At 39.1% G+C, this 20,066-nt stretch overlaps 1 protein-coding gene across 6 annotated transcripts in view; it reads left to right on the top strand.

Annotated features, from left to right (window-relative positions):
- The window catches only part of helz (helicase with zinc finger), a 273,419-nt gene that overhangs the window by 236,275 nt on the left and 17,078 nt on the right, over positions 1–20,066 (top strand). For all 6 annotated transcript variants that reach the window (XM_020511475.2, XM_048610734.1, XM_048610735.1 and 3 more), the window contains one exon: positions 2,446–2,953. In XM_020511475.2, coding sequence (XP_020367064.1) covers positions 2,446–2,953 — 508 coding nt within the window. The remainder of the gene's footprint in view (positions 1–2,445; positions 2,954–20,066) is intronic.

Here is a 20,066-nt window from a genome sequence, read left to right as displayed (position 1 = left end):
TTGCCATTGAACAGAAACTACCTTACTTCCACATATTTGTATCTCAGTAAATCTCTAGCTCAGCTTATTTATATGCCACTTGCAATTCTCCTCTGTTTCACTGAAAAACTAGATGATCCAAGTTCCTGACTTGTAAATCAAAATGGGTACCTGACAACCGCAACTTGCCAAATGTTTGTTCCAGCCTTCATACAAATGTTTCTTCAGAATAATGTCCCAGCATGCTGTATGGCCACCATCCTCTTTCACCCTATGTCCGTGAAAGTCAGCATCAACAAGCCACCTCACTGTCCCTCTGATCAACACAGACACCACTTTGACCCTCAAGACTTTGGACCTCAGAGATACCTGAGACTTGTACTTACCTACCAGGTTACTTTACATGATTCTCATTCACTTACATAGGATGGCTTTTCCACTCATGTGGACATGCATCTTTTGGCTCTTGGCTTGATTTTCTAGGGCTCAGTGATTTACCACCCAATTGGAGGCTGCCAGCATCTGTATACTTCACAGTGCTTTCTTAGCACACATTCACCGACTGCAGCATTGACTTACGGGCAGCTAGACAGTGTGTGACTTGCATTGTTTTCTTAGTACACAGGGTCTTTAGTGCTCAGGTACAGGCTGACACCCTGTGTGACTTGCATTGCTTTTTAGTGCAAAGAGAGAGGCAGGCAGGTTGTGATAATGGGAAGCACTGAACAATCAATTCAGCAATCAGACAGAGGGTGCACATGTTGCTGTGTGGCACTGTAGTATGTCATTAGACATGCAACATATGAAAGCAGTTTACACTTTAGTCTTTAATGGGCTGAATGGCAGCTACTGTTAGTCGGGGATACTGCCTCAATTAGTCTAGGGACCTTGGGCAGTTAGGTGCGTAATCCTACCAGAGTCCAGGCTTCTGTCTCCTTGTAGTCCAGGACATGGGCCCCAGTCCGCCCTGCAGGCTGAATATAAGCAGCCTGGGTATTACAGCTAGGTCATTCAGTGCTGTTGAGACATTAGGGCAAGAGTTGTGCCAGCTATTCCCGTAATATATCAAAGAGAGTGTTTGACTATGAAGAAAATGGCTTCAAGACCAATTATTGGGCTTTCACTGCAAGAATGGTGCTGAGATGTTTCTAGTGAATTAGTAGGAAGCTTGCAGGGCAGGATGCTGTAGTAACTTGAGAGGATGAGGTGGCTGAGGGCCATTGAATGGACATGCGTATGCAGTACTGAAAGTTGTAATTCATGAGCCTTGGTGGGATGCATGTGCAATGTTTGAGTGAGTGGGCAATTTTGATTCTGAGGTAGCAGAGAGAAGACAAAGGTGCAGGGTGCAGAAAGTCAGTCACATTATTTCTGCATTGTTGAATGTCCTTCTTGACCCAGAACCCATGACTGACCTGGGCTGCAGTTTGAGCGCAGACTGACTGAGTCTGGTCGTATGGCTTCCTGTAGCAGAAAAAAATCAGTGTCAATATTTCCACCATGTATCCACTAGCATCTCCAGGTCCCTGCCATAAAGTGGGGAGTGACGTTTCCTTTCCTCTGTGCTATGTATAAAATGTTGACTCAAGAATTTGTGTAGAGACTGGTGCCTGGTTTTTGGCATTTGAACTGGGTATAACTGGCCTTTAAACAGAGGTGTGAAAGCTGCAAGGTGTAGGCCGTGGCAAGTGCTCCCATCTCTGCAATAATGCAATTACCCAAGAGCCTGATTGCATATTTAATAAGGTGGAAGAGCAGAAATTTGGATGACAAAAGTCACTCTGAGCCGTGGTGAAGTGGGCACCATGAATTGCATTCATAAAAATACCTGAACTCAAAATTGGAAAATTTATTCTGTGGTGTTTGGAAGAAGGAGTGCAAACTAACTATCCTGTCTGTCAGGAGTTAGTCGCAGGAAAGCTTTGGCACATATCATTTACTTGACTGAGGCAAGGAGACTAGTAGTTGAGAGAAAGCAACATTTTTGATATGTATGAGGTCTAAACTGAATGTAAATCAGGTTGCCACCACCTCTTTTCTACTTAATATAGAATATTTGACTTATTCTTTCTCCCTCTCCCAATCTCTCCCTCCTTGCCTCAGGCTCGTTGCAGTGTATCAGCAAATTTGTCTAGTGAGTCACCGAACCCCACAATTCATAATACATTCTGTCCTAATTTTATGCTGAGCTGTTCTTAACTATGCTGACTACAAACATTACTATTAACCTTCACACCTACAGGGGAGGAAATTCACCATAGGTACTCTCTCCTGATTTTCTGTGAGGCAAACCTTGCTGAGGGTGCTTATTTATTGATATCAGATAAAGATTATAAGAAATTAAATTCAAAGCTGACAATTAATACTGTTGTATTTAACAGCTAAAATCATTTTAAAACAAAATTAACCAATGTTAACATTAAAATAAATCGATACGAAGATGATCATTTGTATTTTTTCCTTTAGATTCCCAGGTTTATTAAGAGAGACACCAACTTCAGATCAGACTGAAAATAAAGAACTGAATGAGATGCCTCTGCAATCCCGTTTGTTACAATACCGACAAATTCAGACCAGAAATCCCCCTGTACATCTTCCTACAGCTAATGCAAATCACAACAGCCAATATCCCAATTTGAATGACAGTAATTCTTCCATTGAACCTATCAACAATTCTGGCTTTCAGCAACTGCCTCAACAACCAGTGTATAATCCAGCATATCCAATTCCTTCAGGACACACACCACCACCTTCTTCAAAGTACCTGCAGCCCGAGGGATCATGGACGCTTCCTGGCATGCAACAGAATCACATGCTGGGGCCAAGTATACCGTTTGGCATTTCACAGTTGCCTCACAGATCAGAACCACATCCCATAATGTCTGTACAGCACCAACATAACAGTAGAGAGGACTCATTTCACCCAATCTCTTCTCAAACAGCATCTGTTTCTTCGCTTCACAGCATAGAAAAGGTAAGGATCCTTTTGTAATTAGACATAATGAAGTCACCTTTGATATAAACATTTGTCTTCTAAATTTCATTGCAATCTTGCTAATGACAATACAGTGTCATTCATGTTATGTCTTGTGACTTTTTCTTGGGTATTGTAAATTTTCATTGTGCTGAATAGAATAGAATCCCTACAGTGTAGAAACAGGCCCTTCGGCCCAACAAGTCCACACCGACCCTCAGAGCACCCACCCAAACCCATCCCCCTATAACCCACCTAGTCTACACATCCCTGAACACTACGGGACAATTTAGCATGGCCAATCCACCTAGCCTGCACATCTTTGGACTGTGGGAGGAAACCAGAGCACCCAGAGGAAACCCACGCAGACATGGGGAGAATGTGCAAACTCCACACAACCAGTCACCCGAGGGTGGAATGGAACACAGGTCCCTGGCGCTGTGAGGCAGCAGTGCTTCTCAGTTTCTCTGAGAAGTGCTGTCTCTCAATCAATCAAACATTGTAATATTTTACTTTGCTGAAAGCAGTATTATGCAATACAAGTTACTGAATCCTTCGAGGTATTGAACAGTGTTAGTGTTGTGCAGTAATTTTAGTAGAAAGCACCTTACACGCAATGCTAGTATTTGTACTTTGCATGTCCATCTTTACTGAACAAATGCCTACCACTATTAAGTGGCCATGATAATAAATTACCTGCAAGTAGCAGGAAACGTTTGCACCTTTAACATTTTTACCACTAAACTAACAAAAACATTAAAATACATTCTTGTATTGAAATCAAATATCAAATGATAATACCTAATTAGTCATTTACAAGTTGAACGTGCTATTATCTATACTTGGATTCTCAACTAAATAGAGTAGCTAGTTGGCAAAGTATAGTGATGGAGTACTTTTGACAGACTTTAAGGTTCTTCTCATTCCTTTTCGTTTTCCTTGTAATAAATCTTCAGTATTAAAATGGATTATGTTGGAGACTTAAACTGGGAAGGATCATTAGTTTGTCCATTAAAACCAACACTGTTCAGAGTAGCTAAATGTAAAATGTCTGTACAATATGATACAATTGTCATGATTCTTTAAATGTGGATATCACATTGCATAGCAGCCTGAAGTGTTAGGTTCTCCTTAACACTTGCATGCGGTAGCAGAGAAGAAATAAGTTGCCTTACTACAAACATAAATTATTCATGTACCTGTTTTCTTGTAATACTAGATTGTGCCACATCAGGTTTGTTTAGTTGGGTCCTGAATGTCCAAGGTACCTGCAGCTACATTATGCAGGTATGCTTACACATCTTGATCACTTCAAAGAAAATATAGCACATGCTGGATACACGCAGCCAACACTGATGAAAATTTATCGACCTGAAGCAATAATTGTCAGTTATTTTCTCCACAAATGCTACTTGACCTGAATGTTTCCAACATTTCCCACGTTCTGTTGCCCAGTCACTTGCTTGACTAATAGTTGTCTAATTCAGATGATGCAATGTAACAGGTTGTTCTTCAGACAATTGCTAGTAATTTTTGGTCATATTGGAAGAAAAAATAAATTTCCATCAGTGATGTTTTGCTGCAGCCTTATTAGAGTTAGTGACTACTCTGAGTTACAGTGGAATTTCTGTAGAGCCACTGAAGATTCTGGAATGGTGCCTGCGGATTAGAAGATTACACATGTAACCCACGACATGGAAAAAAGAGGGAGAGAGAAAATGGGAAACTTCAGATGTTGTTAACCTGACATCAGTAGGAGAGAAATGCTTGAATTTGTAATAAAGGATCTGATAACTGGACACTTAGTGATTAATTGATTTGGAAGTGTTCACATAGATTTATGGTAGTAAAATTGTGTTTGACAAACCTGCTAAAGCATTTTGATCAGTCTGGGTAAAGGGGAACCAGTGGAAGTGGTGTATTTGGATTTTTGGAAGGCTTTTAATAAGACCCCACATTGGAGGTTAGTATCCAAAGTGAGAGAGTAATGTACTGGCATGAATTGAGGATTGTTTAACGAAAAGAAAACAGAATAAATGGGATGAATTCTGAGGTTCGCAGGCTATACCTAATTAGGTGCTACAACATTGAGTGCTTCGGCCCCAGTTGTTCACAATCTATAACTGTAAGTTGGATATGGAGGATGAAATTTGATCATTTCCAAGTTTGTGGATGACTCAAAACTATGTGAGAATGTCTGTTCTGAGGATGTTGCAAAGAGCCTTCAGGTTATCTGGACAGGCTGAGTGAGTGAGCAAGAGCATGGAGATGGAAAAAAACATGGATAAATGACTGTTATCCACTTGGTAGGAGGGTGAGAGGTGCTGGGTATTTCTTAAGTGATAAGAGATTGAGAAGTGTTGATGTCCAAAAGGACCTGCATGTCTTTATCGTCACTGAAATGGTTGCAAGTGTAGCAAGCAGTTAGGAAGGCAAATGATATGTTGGCCTTTATCGCAACCTTGAGCAAAGGTATAGAAATGCTTTGCTTCAATTGTATGGAACCTTGGTAAGTGCAGTGAATTTGGTTTATGGAGGGTGCAGAATGGGACAATAAGAAGACAAGTATTTGAATAGCTGAGTCTCTTAAATATTTCAGTCTGTATTTATCCCTGAGCCAACATCTCTCGAGCCATGCTAATTCGTCGGCTGGCAGGTATGTTCAAGAGGATAGATTTAGGAAACTGGACCTGTGTTCTCTAGAGTTGAAAAGAATGAGAAGTGAACTCATTGAAACATGCAAAATTCTTGACAGGCTCAACAGGAGCTGGCCACTCAGATCTTGGATAAGGAGGAATTTGTTCATTCTGTAGATTTTTGAATTTCCCAGAGGATTGTGCCATTGAGTATGTTCAATACGACGATAAATTTCTAGATAGTAATGACATCAAAGGACATGGATATCATGGGAAGATGGTGTTGATAGGTGATCAACTAGCATCTAAATGGCAGACCAGACTTGAGGAGCTGTATGGTCTATTACTATGTATCTATTTTCAAGACCCACTTCAGACACCTTGGGCACAGAATGTAGGCTGACACTCCTCTGCTGCCTTTCAGATGAGATATTAAACCAAATATATGTCATCCCTCAGGTGAAAATGACAGATCATATGGCTCTATTTTAAAAGAGAACAGTGATGTTCTTCTCAGTGTCCTGATCTATATTTATCCTTGAGCCAACATGACTTGAAGAAAAATCAGATTATCTGGTCATAATCACGTTGTGGTTTGTGTGACTTTGTCGTGCATAAATCGACAGTCATATCTCTTACGTTTCAATTGAGTACATTTCAAAAAGTATTTTATTGACTGTGAAACGTTTTAGGAAGACCTGAGGTCATGAAAGGCCCTGGATAATTTCTTTCTCTTTTCTAGATTTTAAACAATTCCTAAAGTCTTGTGATCATATAAATTAGGACTTCTTTTTTCTTTAACCATGTCCCAACATTTATGTAATATTTTTCTTGAACATTTTTTCAGCTTTTTTATTTTCTACATAAGGTGCTGAATCTTACTGAAATATAATTCAAGGAGTCAAATAAAAGCAAAATACCAGGAATGTTGGAAATCTGAAATAAAAACAAAGTGCTGAAAATACTCAGCAGATCTGCAGCATGTAGAGAGAAGGCAGATAATATTTTGAGTCCATATCTGAAGGAAGGTAGAAATGTGATGGATTTTATGCCATTGAAAGGGGGAGGAGAAGAATAATGAAAGTGAAGGTCTGAGATTAGATAGAGGTTTAGAGAAAATGAATGACAAAGCTCTCATGGAACAAATATCAAGAGACTGGTAACAGTTGGAACAAACATTATGACTAGGTGAGAAAGGGTAAATCGGCTCCCCTCTTTTCAACCTCCTCAGCTGACCTCAAAGGTTTAATGATCTTTTTCACATGTAGCTTTACCTTAATCCAATTAAATGTGGTCAACCTGTTCACCAGAAATGCAATAACGTGCAAAATACAAGGCTTACTTAAAGGAAGGAAAGAGAAATTTAGTTACTAATTCCAAGAAAAATAATAAAGCTATGATATCAAGCAGAGACAAACATAAGTCTAGAGTAAAAAGGATAATAGTGACCAATGCTGTTTTAAGTCTTGGAGGCGTAAAGTGTAACCTGAGACCGCATTGACAATGTTTTGGATCAACAATAGCTGTAAATATTCTAGAGGCTTTTGTGTTCTCAGTGTTCAGATGTTTTCTTGATTTGTGTTGTCAGAAGTTGTTTTGTCCTTCCTGAGTGACAGCAGAGAGAGAACTTCTTCCAGTTCTGTTGTTACAAGTTTGTCTCCGCTACTCTGCCAAAGTAGTTTTTTGAAACACACCTCATTGATGTCTTCCTGTGACTGGGATCATTGTTTCCAAGCTGGATAATTGCAGCTGTGTCTTTTATCTCCAATATGTGAAAATTATCATACAAGTTTACTTTAAGAATATGAGATGCACGTTTCTTCATACCTGGCTAAATTTGAGTCTCTTTGGACAAAATGTTAAGTCATTCAGACAATTTTATTCATTCCAAATTGGTTTCCTGGAGCTTAGCACAATATGTGGTCAGGGAATCACTGCAACCATTTTTAAATCAGAGTCTTGTTTTTTTCTAAAGCTTTTCAGTCCATGAAAGTCCCATGTGTTAAAATCAAATAACAGTCAAAACTTGATGGTCTTCATTTCATAACTATTGTGACAAGAAATAAAACAGTTAATAGAATCTTACAGTACAGAAGAAGCCCTTTGGCCCATCAAGTCTGCACTGCCAAAAATGTACTAAATCTCCACCAGCCCCGTTTTCCAACACTAGCCCCAGAGCCTTGAATGTTATAGCACTTCAAGTGCTACCCAAGTACCTTTTAAAGATTGTAATGTTACCCACCTCAACTACCCTTATTGTTCACAATGAGTGTGATTGTAAGAGTAATGAATGGCTTTGTCCAAAAGCAAAAATGTCAAAGCCAGCACATGGCAGATGAAACCAAAACATACTGGAGCTTAGAGTTCATGACCTGAAATTATTGAACTTAGTGTTGAGTCCAGAAGACTGTGAACTATGTATCTGAAAACAAAGTGCTGTTTTGGGGTTTTTTATTTAGCTTCACTGGAGTGCTGCAGCAGTCTTCAGGACAAAAATACTAGTATAAGAGCACGGTGGTGAGTTAAATTCGCTGTTCAGCAACAAAGAAGTCACTTCAACTTGAAATGATATTTCATTTCTTTCTCTACAGGTGGTGCTAGACAGGTGGTTTTAACAGAACCCTTTGTTTTTATTACAGTTCCACAAGTGTCAATTCTCAAGTTATTTTTCTTACTTCCCAGATATTCTTAATGATTGATTCCAAATGGTGAAGTACACCAGAGTCCTCATCTAACATTAATTGATTTACATTTCTTAGCAGGAGTCACTGGGCATTAATCAGGAACATTGGCTGTTTTTTTTTTCCCCTTTTTTACCGCCTCTTAGACGAGGGATGCAGAGAACCTGGACTATGATTTAACTATGAAACCATGCTCTCTGTGTAAATCAAATCCATAAAGGCAGAGCCTCTATCAACAATGTGCTGAGGATCTCTCTTCATTTCAATCCCAGTAATGAAGAGATGCAGGTGATTTCATGGTTAGCATCTGGTTAGAATTGGCTACTTGTGTGGGGCCCACAGGTCATATAAATCTTATATTTCCATGTGGACAAGAGATTCTACTCTGCAGTCTGTCCTTGTTCTTCTCCCTTTTACCAATAGTCTGGCTGACAATGATAGTACTGCATCATACACTCTCCAGTGGAGTATTCTTGTTTCATTTTGGCTTTGAAAGTTAGAAACATTGTCTGATAAAGAGATAATAGGAAATCTAGTTCCAGATGGCCTCTTCCTGCCTCTCAATTCTTCAGAAGTAAGAGTATTATCCTAACTTGGTCAGTGAATTCCATAGGAGATTTGCAGGTTGACTGTTATAATCCTGTCACTTTTTAATCTGATATAGCTCATTGTAGTACGTGGTCAATACTGCTAAAAATACCTTTCATGATTAAAATGCTTTGATTTCTGTGCAGGCTGTGGCAGAAACCCACTCAGCAGGTGGCTAGCATGTTAAGCAATCCAGCAGGGTAGGGAGCTGTAATGTAAGGAGCCAACACTTGTGCTTTGTCGTTAATTTTTAGATGAGTTTGGCCAGCACTGATGTTTGTGGAGCTTGTTGATTTGCATAAATGCCGACAATTATTCAAGAATGATGAACTAATTTCCACATAGGATTGAAAACTAAAAAAAAATTATCACATGACTATTGAGGCAACAATTGGACATGGTCTATCTGTCTTAGAATACTCATTATTCATGTTGGTATGCTTGAACTATGACAAATGCTGGTTTAGCAGGAAGAAAAATTCAGATGCAGAGCATTGCAATGTAGGAATCTATATCTTCTACATGTTGTTTAACATTGAGATTGATTTTTAATTTTGGTTTCATATCCTGCAGAGTCTTAAGCTCTGATTTTTGTTTTCCCTGTACTGGTTAAACTTGCTGAAACTAATCTAGAATTTTTATTTACTTATCCTTTCACACAATGTGGGTGTTGCTGTAAAACACAACGTACATTCCCCATTTCTAATTAACCTTGTGAAAAAGTTGTTGAGCCATCTTCTTGAACTTCTGCAGTATGGGGTGTGGATACACCTGCAGTGCCTTGGAGGAGGGAGTTCTAGTATTATGATCCATGATAGTGAAAGGACAGTTTCCGAGTCAGGTTGGTGTGTGGCTTGCCGATTATAATGTTCTGATATGTCTTTTGCTGTTGTGCTTCTAGGCAGTAGAGTGTGGGTTTGGAAGCTGCTGTTGAAGAAGCTTTGGTGAGTTGTTGCTCTGATTGTAGATTGTACACATTGCTGCCACTGTGTGCCAGTTGTTTGTGGGGGTGGGGAGGGGGAGAGGATGCTAATCAAGCAGGCTGCTTTGTTCTGCTTGTGTTGAACTTCGAGTGCTGTTTAGGTGATGCAGCTTTTAAAAAGCAAAGAGTATTACATTGCATTGCTGACTTGAAGATACAAACCTCTGAGATGTTCGTGGAGCCACACCATTTATTTAGCTGGTCTGTGTCTATGCACATTCACACAAACAGATTGCCCAGTCCTTGCATAGCATGAATTTTATTTGTCACCTATCAGTCCAAACTGGACTGTTGTCAAGTTCTTGCTCCTTGTGGGAATGGATCATTGCAGTATCAGAAGTTACAAATGGTATTGAGCACTGCAGTCAGAAGAAAATATGCCCAGTACTGACCTTATAAAGCAGAGAATGTCTTAATTAAGTAACTGAAGATAGTCAGGCCTTGAACACTAATCTGAGGCCTTCAACAAACACAACTATGTTTCTTTGTGCTCAGTACAGCTTGTGTTAGTTGAAAATTTTCAGCTTAATCCCTATTGTTTTGATATCTCACAGGGTCCTAGATACCATACTTGGTCAAATCAATGGACATTCAAGTTCCCCACACAAAATATCTTCCATGTCCTTGCTACCCAAATAATTTTTAGAAGTGCTGTTCAGCATAGAGAAGTACTGTTCCTCATCAGTTACAAGAGGACAGTAAGTGATAACCAGCATGAACTTCTTGCCCATGTTTGATCTGATCCAGTGAGGAGTCATGGGATATGGAATCAGTGTTGAGAACTCTTTTTTTGTCAACATTCTACTGACTCCTTGCCAGCACTTCTAGTGAGTCTGTCTTAATTGTGTGACAAAACATAAGCAGGGACCAAATGGAGTATGAGACATTGGCTGAAAGAAAGAATTTGTGAGCATTACTCTCAAGCTATTACAAAGATCTGTACAAATCTCTCCCAACTTTAACATAAATCCTTACATGTTAGTGAGGAGGACTTTACAGTTCAACGGGTCAGGGTTTTTTTTTATATCCAATACCTTTTATTTATCCAATTCTTTTATTTTAATACAACTGAACAGTTGGTGTGGCCATTTTGATTGGAAGTCAACTACACTGTTAGTGAGTTTGAAGTTGCATGTAGGTCAGCCTGATTAACAATTCCTACTCTAAACGATATTAGAAGACCAGGTTCTTTTTTAACAACAATTAGCTAGTACTCTGGTCACCATTATTGATCGTTTTTCATTCTTGTTTTAGTTGTTAAACTAACTGTTAATTTGCCAGTAATCATTGATTTTAAACTCATTTCTCCAGATCAGTTGTCCAGGTCTCTGGATTACTAGTCCAGTAATAAACCTGCTATGCAATGTACATTACCAAAACGGTGGAATACAAGTCAGAAAAAGGAATGACTAAATTGTGAGGTGCTCTGGTCAAACTGTACCTTCTCTGCTGTCTAAATTTCTGCCTGGACATGTGCAACTTAAGCAAACTCCAGTGTTATATGCAAAAGTTGATCTCTAGGGTCTGCATCATGAGGAAAATCCGAAGAATTTGGCATTTTCAACCTGGGAAGGAATCATTTAAGAGGGGATCTTATAAAGGTGTATGGTATAGTGGTTGGAATCAAAGCTAAATTTGAACTATTGCTTCAGAGTGAATCAGAAGGTTAGGATAAGCGCCATTGATAAAAGTGGCATTTAAGATGAAAGCCAGGATTATTTTTTATTACTCTACAAATAGAATAAATTTATACGAATAGAAGAGAGGGAAAAATACCTGGAATTTTTTTTTAAAAACACATTCTGAAATGAGGGGACTTTTGGATTTTCTGGCTGAATGAATTAAAATGCCATTCCTTATTTTTGACCGTGGTGTGATGTAATGTCTTTCATGTATTCAATCATGACTTCATTTGAAAGATGACATTCCCTCAGTACAGCACCGAATTGTCAATCTAGGTTAATGTGTTTAAGTCATGTATGGAGTTTGAATGCACAACTTCACCTCCAAGCTAAGCCAAGAAAGCAAGCAAGTTGTTCAAAGTACTCAAGGACAGTGTCATTATGAAATCTATTTTTACTCATCTGTTTGTTGGTCAGCAGATTGTAAGTGAATTATTGACATGCCAAGCAATCCTTGTGTTATTTGGCCAAGTAATCAGTCCTACTTCACAAAGGAATTTTGATTACCATTACTTTCTGTTTCAACCATTACATTTCAGTGCTGCCTCAATAAAAATCAAATGTTTTAGTTAAATATAATAAATTTTGTTTTATGTTCCTTAAATCACTAGGTCACACAATAAACTCAAATGAATGAGGCTTTTCAACGCGTACGATCTCCAAGAAAACTCTCCCTTCTGTCTTTCCAGGGCAACATGTGGCTTCCTCTTAAGAGCCTATTACTAACCTTCCTGGCAAATTGTTCTAGCTGTTTTTCACACCTTATATAAACAAATAGAGAATGACACTGCTCTAGAGTTCTATTCACTTATCCTGATGGTTTGGCATAACAGAAAGTAAAAGATAGGAAACTTACAAGTATAGTTAGACACATGAGGCTTACGTGTGTGGTTAATGCAAAGAAGTGGTCATCACTGCTTGACTGTGAGCGCCTGTTCCCTGATTACAAGATTTATTTCATTAATAGAGTATTGGCAGCAGCTTGACTCAAAGGGTGGTCTGTTTCTATAGTTCCTCTTCTCATGCATTCTGTGATGATCTATTTAATAGTTGTATTGAACCTTCCTTCTCTATATAAAGCTTTCTCTTGTCTTAGTCGTGTGTGTGTGTGTGAGCGAAATTGAGTCAGCGCCTCTTCATTCTGGAAAACTGGCTACAGTCTCAAAGGAACCCACAGTGTTAAAGAAATACCAGTGCTGTATAAGTAATGATGATTTTGTCCATTTGCAAGCAAATGACAGGGACTGGTGGAGTTGCATGAGGGTCAAAGAGACAGATTTGCCTGCAAATAAATCGTTGAAACAGTGTTTTTTTTCTCTCACTGTACAGAACAGCAGTGTGTTTTCTGAAGTAGCTGTGTTTTAAACATATAATCGTTAAATCCGTCCTTTTAATTTGCAAATAATTTTTTTTGAGCTTTTTTACTCTACAGTGGAAAAAAATCTGAACAGAGTACTTTGAAAAATTTAAAAGCAGTCCCACTGTGAATTGTTACACCCTTGAATGTTGGTTTGGAACTGAAGTGGCACTGCATTGGTGATGCTATTATTGACTGAGAATTGAAGATATTGATTAGCAATTGATACTGGATCAAAATGAATGTTGATTTCTTTTTATTGACCGCTGCTTAAAACAAGTGTGGATGGCAGATGTGCATTATTTGGCTCAGCGGTTACAAAGTCTGTTGACATGCCCTGGGTTTTTGTAAAGCAATGGACATATACCAGTTATTCCCAACTCATGATGATTCCAGTGATGAGCCTGTTTTCAGGAGTGATTTTCAAATATCATCTGGCTATGAAACTAGAGTTGTGGATTAGCCATGCCATTACAGAATCCACTTCATTTCTGTTCCTGTTCTATTTAATTTCAAAACAAAAATGATCATGACTGTCAGCCTTATATACCTGGACCAGATGAAAACCTTCTATTTTGTTTTGAAGGAAGACAGAAAGATTTAAATGGACGCAGAACTAAGAGTGGGTCCTACACTTGCAATTTATAAGTCTCATTATTACATACTTCTTTTGAGCAATATTTCCTTCAGTTATCAGACGACTGAGAAGATATTTGTGGCAGCATCTTTCTTACTTAGAGAATTTTTGGACATGTTGCCTGCTTAGGCAGGTGCAAGCTGCAAGAACTGCATGGATTTCTGAATTTGGAGAAGTACGAAGAAAGCAAAGAGCAATGCTCTAACTGAGTAGCATTGTCTCTGCAAGCAGTATGCTGTTGGATGTTGATGCTCAGCTGTATAAGTCATTACAGAGCATTAAATCATTGTACAGTGTGGACAGAATCTTAAGATGCCACTTATTTCTTCTGTATTCAATTACTACAGTCAACTAATTCTGTTGATATCACCGTTGAATAGGAGTCAGGGTCAAGTGTTGTTTTCAGTTGAGATATAGTTGGATCAAGGCATAGAAATAATTCAGTCACCATTTAAAATTATGATTTTACTTTATTTTCTGCAATACTTCGATTTGATGTGACTACATAATATTTATAATGAATGAACAGGCCATTATCTCATGCCAGTATTTATGCCATACATGAACCGCTTCCCACCTTCTAACCATATCTGCAAATCCATCAATTTCCCACTTCTCACATTTACATTATAACTGTCCTTTAATGCATTTATGGTATTTGTAGTAGATTGTTCCATCTTCTAACTGATGTCTGAGTAATTTTTGATATGTAGAAAATGTTGCAGTAGTTTGGGTAGCAAGGAATTAGTTACCTTTCCAGTTGGCAGCTGAAGTATCAGGAACGGTTGCATATGTGTACTTAGCTTGCACAGAGTTGAGCCTCAGAACTTTAAGAACCTGGCTGTAGATATAAAAATAACGCACAATGGAATTTACACATTTGCTTTTGCCGACAAGAAATTGAGTTCACTTAATTCAAGTTTACTTTCTAGACAGTCATAGTCAGAAGATTGATTATGTTTCAAGAGTTTGTAATATCTCGTCTCCCATACCAACATTATTCTTTTGCTTAACTATGAGTAAAATGCAATTTATAAATTGTCTCAGCATGCTGTAGTAAATGTTATTTAATATCACAGTGTAGTGGGTGACCAATAGTCCATGAACTAGCTGGACCACAAATAATAAGCTAAATAATGTGTGAACTAAATTTGGGTACTTGTGATGTACTGCACAAACCTAATGAAGAGACACCAGGAATTAAGTTTTTTTTTCAATTCATTCATGGCATGTGGATATTGCTGGCTAATGCCCATGAGAAGGTAATGGGAAGCAACTTCTTCAACCATTGCACTCCTTAGGATGCAAGTACATCAAAAGTGCAGCAAGGAAGCAAGTTCCAGAATTTTGAATCACAACAATGAAGGATTGGCAACATAGTCCCAGGTCAGGATGGTGTGTAGCATGGAGGGGGGGCTTACAAGTGGTGGTGTTCACATACATCTGCTGCCTTTGTCCTTTTAGGTGTTAAAGGGTTTGGAAGGTGCTGTTAATGGACCCTTGGTTCTTCACTGCAGTGCATCTTTTAGATAGCACATACTTCTGCCACTGTGTGTTGGTGGTGAAAGAAGTGAAGATTGGAGGTTCTGAACATTGAGTTCTGAGGAAGGGTAACCAGACCCAAAATGTTAACTCTGTTTTTCCCTTCATAGATGCTGCCAGACCTGCTGAGCTTTTCCAGCAACTTTGTTTTTGTTTCTGATTTTTAGCATCCGCAATCTTTTTCAGTTTTTATGAAGGTTGGAGGTAGTAGATGTGGTAAAAATCAAACATGATTCTTTTTCCTGGATGGTGTCAAACTCTGAGTGTTTTTGGAGTTGCATACACCCAGGCAAGTGAAGAATATTCCATCACACTCCTGACATGTGCTATGTAGATGGTAGATGACAGGTGAGTTACTCACCATAGAATCCATAGCCTCTGGCTTGCTGTAGTAAGCATGGTATTTATATGGCTGGTCCAGTTCAGTTTCTGGCCAATAGTAACTCCAGAATGTTGATAGTGAGGGGTTCAACAATGGTAATGCCATTAAATGTCAACGGGAGATGGTTAGATTCTCTCTTGTTGAAGATTGTCATTATCTAACACTTGTGTGGCATGAATGTTACTTGGTACTTATCAGCACAAGCCTGGATATTGCTGCATTTTTGACATGAGGGGTGCGCAGTTAACTCAGTTGGCTGGATGGCTGGTTTGTGATGCAGCAAGATGTCAACAGTGTGGGTTCAATTCCTTCACCAGCTGAGGTTACCATGGAGGACTCTCCTTCTCAACCTTTGCCTTCGCCTGAAGTGTGGTAACGCTCTGGTTAGACCACCACCAGCAATGTCTGTAATGGGAGAGCAACCTGTGGTCTGGTAGGGCTATGGCAACTTTATCTTTCTTTGGACATTGACTGCTGCAGTATTTGAGAAGTCACGAATGATGCTGAACATTGTGAACATGTCCACTCTGACTTTATAGAAGGAACATCATTGTAGCATTGATAACAGGAATTCTGAGGCAGTATGTTCCTGTTAGTGAGAAGGTTGGTAGTTGTAGGGAATGCTGTATAACTAGAGAAACTGAGGCCCTGGTCAAGAAAAAGAAGGAGGCATATGGCAGGTATGGACAGCTGGGATTTAGTGAATTCCTCAAGGAATACAAGGGCAATAGGTGTATGCTCTAAAGAGAAATCAGGAAGGCTAAAAGGGGACATGAGATAGCTTTGGCAAATAGGCTTAACGAGAATGCAAAGAAATTCTACAAATATATTAAAGGGCAAAACAGTAACTCGGGAGAGAATAAGGCCCTTTAAAGACCATCTATGTGTGCAACCGCCAGAGATGGGTGAGATATTAAACAAGTATTTTGCATCAGTATTTACTGTGGAGAAGGATTTGGAAGCTAGAGAACTTGGAGAAATAAATAGTGATATCTTGAAAAGTGTCCATGTTACAGAGGAGGTGGTTCTGGACATCTTAAAACATATAAAGGTAGATAAATCCCTGGGACCTGATCAGGTGTATACCAAAACTTTGTGGGAAGCTAGGGAAGTGATTGCTGGGCCCCTTGCTACAATATTTGTATCATCAATAGCCACAGGTGAGGTGCCAGAAGACTGGAGTGTTGCTAACGTAGTGCCATTATTTCGGAAATGTGGGAAGGAAAATCCAGGGAACTATTGACAGCTGAGCCTGAATGGTGGGTATGTTGTTGGAGGGGATTCTGAGGGACAGGATTGACATGCATTTGGAAAGGTAAGGACTGATCATGGATAGTCAGCATGGCTTTGTGTGTGGGAAGTTGTGTCACACTAACTTGATTGAGTTTTTGGAAGAAGTGTCAAAGAAGATTGATGAAGGCAGAACAATGGACGTTTTCTATGTGGACTTCAACAAGGCATTCAACAAGGTTCTGCATGGTAGACTGGGTAGAAGGTTAGATTACATGGAAGCCAGGAAGAGCTAGCCATTTGGATATAAAATTGGCTTGAAGGTAGAGACAGAGGGTAGTGGTGGAGGGTTGTTTTTCAGACTGGAGTTCTCTGACCAGCGGTGTGCCTCAAGGATCGGTTCACTAATGTCCTTTAGGGAAGGAAACTGCCATCCTTACCTGGTCTGACCTACATGTGACTCCAGACCCGCAACAATATGGTTGACTCTGAACTGCCCGATGGGCAATAAATGCTGCCTAGCCAGTGGCGCCCTCATCCTGTAAATGAATTAAAAAAAACTGAGGCCAAAGTGAGTTCGGGAGCTGTATGACCCTGGGAGAACCCAAACTGAGTGTAAGTGAGTGAGTTATTTCTGAGAAAATTTGTTTTCATAGCACTATCTTTCCCTCACCTTTACTAATGATTGTGAGTAGACTGATGCAGCAGTAACTAACTGGGTTGGATTTGACCTGCTTTTTATGGACAGGACTTCCTTGAGCAATTTTCTACAATGCTAGATCGAGTTGTGCTGAAACAGCTCGGCTAGGGGCATCAGTTGTTCTGGAGAAAGGGCTTTAGTAGTATCGGTATGTCAGGTCGTATAGCCTTTGTGCTGGGGATCTTGGAGGAGACCGTTTTCCTGTTGAATATAAAATGGATAAATGATCTTTTTAGCCTGTGTAAGCTTCTTGATTCATTGGAATTAATAATGACATTTTAACTGAATTCTGTTGAAAATGTCCATCATTAGGTTGTGCGATATCAGTCAGTTTTGGGAGCTTAATGTCATCACTGCAGTAATTTATGGCAATGCTGGAGTAGATTAATGCTTTCACCACTCTGTCCCAGCAATGTAGATCAACTCTGCTCTGTTCAAAATGCAAACCCTCGGCTTTGCCTTGATTTCTTTTGCATTTGCAGTTCCTCGCACTAGCCACTCTGTGGAATTGCTGACTGATGGGCAGTCCTTAGCTTTCTGGCTCTTTCTGCTGCAAACTAGACTGAGACTCCACCAAGCACATTAAAGTAGAAAGCATGCAGTCTTCTGAGAGTGAAAAAGAACACTTCTCATCAAATTGAGCTGATATTGAGCCATATCCTAGAGGTGTATGAATAGTGCTTTAGCCATTGTACTGTCCAAAAGATGTTGTTATTTTGAAAGTGTTGACATAAGGTTACAGTCAAAAGAATAACATCTTTCCACTTTTCTAAACTTCATTTTTCGTGTTGAAACAAGAATACGAGGAAAGCCCTTTCGCATTCTTGCTCTGTTGATCATGCAGACAGATCGAGGGGAGTATTTGTTAATGGAAGCAAGCTAATTACTACTTCATCCCAATCACCCTGGTTAATTCATGTCTACATCTTGAATATTAAACACATTTCACATAAAGATGAACATTCCTTCAGCCAGAATTGCATTTTCTTTAAACAAAACAAATATTTTTCTGGATGCTTTTTATGTAAAGTCCTATATAAAACAGCAGTGAAGTGAATAAGCAAATTGTTATGTTGTACTGATGGAATAATTGGGCCCTGGACAGCAGTTGATGCCTTTTGCTCCTTACACCTGTTGCCTTATTTTGTGGCTAGAATTGAGGCCTGTCAGTTGAGTATGAGGGTACTGTCAAATCAGATTTCTGCTTATTCAGCACTTGAATAATTCTACCACACATCTAAATTTGTCTGGTCTGCTATGCAGTTAATGGAGCTGGCACTTGATGTGGCTAATTCAGTTGCTGCAAGTTTTGATATTTTACACACACGTTCTTAATGAAGTGCACATGAGCACTGTTTCTTTTTCAGTCCAGGTAGACTGAGTTTCTAATAAAAATAATTGACATAAATGCACTTTAGAATAAATGAATTAAAGTGCACCTGTTGATAATTCTAACTGTCTTCCAGACTGAGGATCACTTTCCTTTCAGATAAAGCTTTCAAGTTCATAATAAAACCAATCTCCGTTAGCAAGTTATGCAGCAATGTTGAATCACATCACCATCACCTTTTGTGATTCTCATGTGAATCTAAGTAGATTGCTTGGGACTGAAACCATCTTTCATCTGTAAACAGTTTAACAGATGGCGTGGTAAAGTTCAATTTAATTTAGGATACTGACGTAGAATAGGGCGAGGCCACAGAGTTTCTTGTTCCTTGTAGTGGTAAATTGAGTGATCTTAAATCAAGTGTTCTTAACCCTGTAATCGTGCTCACTAGTTTCTAGTGTCAGCAGTTATTTTACATGTTTAACAGCTGAGGCACTGCTGAGCCTGAACACCTTAAGAGGTCTTGAGAAAAACTTTGTAATGTTGTCTGCCATGACTCCCTCACTTTTGCTTAAGATTTATAACATATAGAATAACATTCAATGAAATGAATAAATGGATATTCATTAATGTTTAAATTAATTAAAGTTTTGCAGCCTCACAAACTATTTATGAATTGCGAATTAGGAGGGCAGCTTTGTATATGGTTGGCTTGAATTCCTTTGATTCTGTTTGAATATAGAAGTCTAAGCAGATGATCGAATCAGGGTCTTTAAATAGTTGAAAGGAACTAATGGGGTAAAAGGAACTGTTTCTCTGGTGGCAGAATCAAGAGCAAGGGACATAATCTTAGAAAGCACTTCTATGCGCGACGGGTAGTAGGAATTTAAAACACTCTTCCAAAAGCTGTTGTATGGGGCACACATGCAACTTGTAAGATTGAGGGATTTGATTTAAGGATAGGGTAGCAGGGAAATGAACTTGAACTGCAACTTATCAGAGCAGACCTGAAAAGCTAATGACCTTAAGACATAGGAACAGAAATAGGCCATTCAGCCCATCAAGTCTGCACTACTGTTGATGATCTGAAGATGACTGATGATCATCGTCAACTCTATTTTCCTGTCTTTTCTCAATAACCTTGATTCCTTTCCATATTAAAACTCAGTCATTCTTAAAAATCTCATCCTTTAATATACTTAATGACCCAGCCCCAGTCACCCTCTGCAGTAAAGAATTCCTCAGATTCACTACCTCAGGAGAACTTCCTCCTCCGTCTTAAATGGGCAACCCTTTATTCTGAGATTATGTCTTCCGATCCTTGACTTTCTCATAAGGGGGAACAACCTCTTCATATCTACCCTGTCAA

The sequence above is a fragment of the Rhincodon typus genome, chromosome 23 (genome assembly GCF_021869965.1).
Source record: "Rhincodon typus isolate 14 chromosome 23, sRhiTyp1.1, whole genome shotgun sequence".
Taxonomy (NCBI): domain Eukaryota; kingdom Metazoa; phylum Chordata; class Chondrichthyes; order Orectolobiformes; family Rhincodontidae; genus Rhincodon; species Rhincodon typus.
This window is presented reverse-complemented; position numbering and strand designations above follow the sequence as displayed.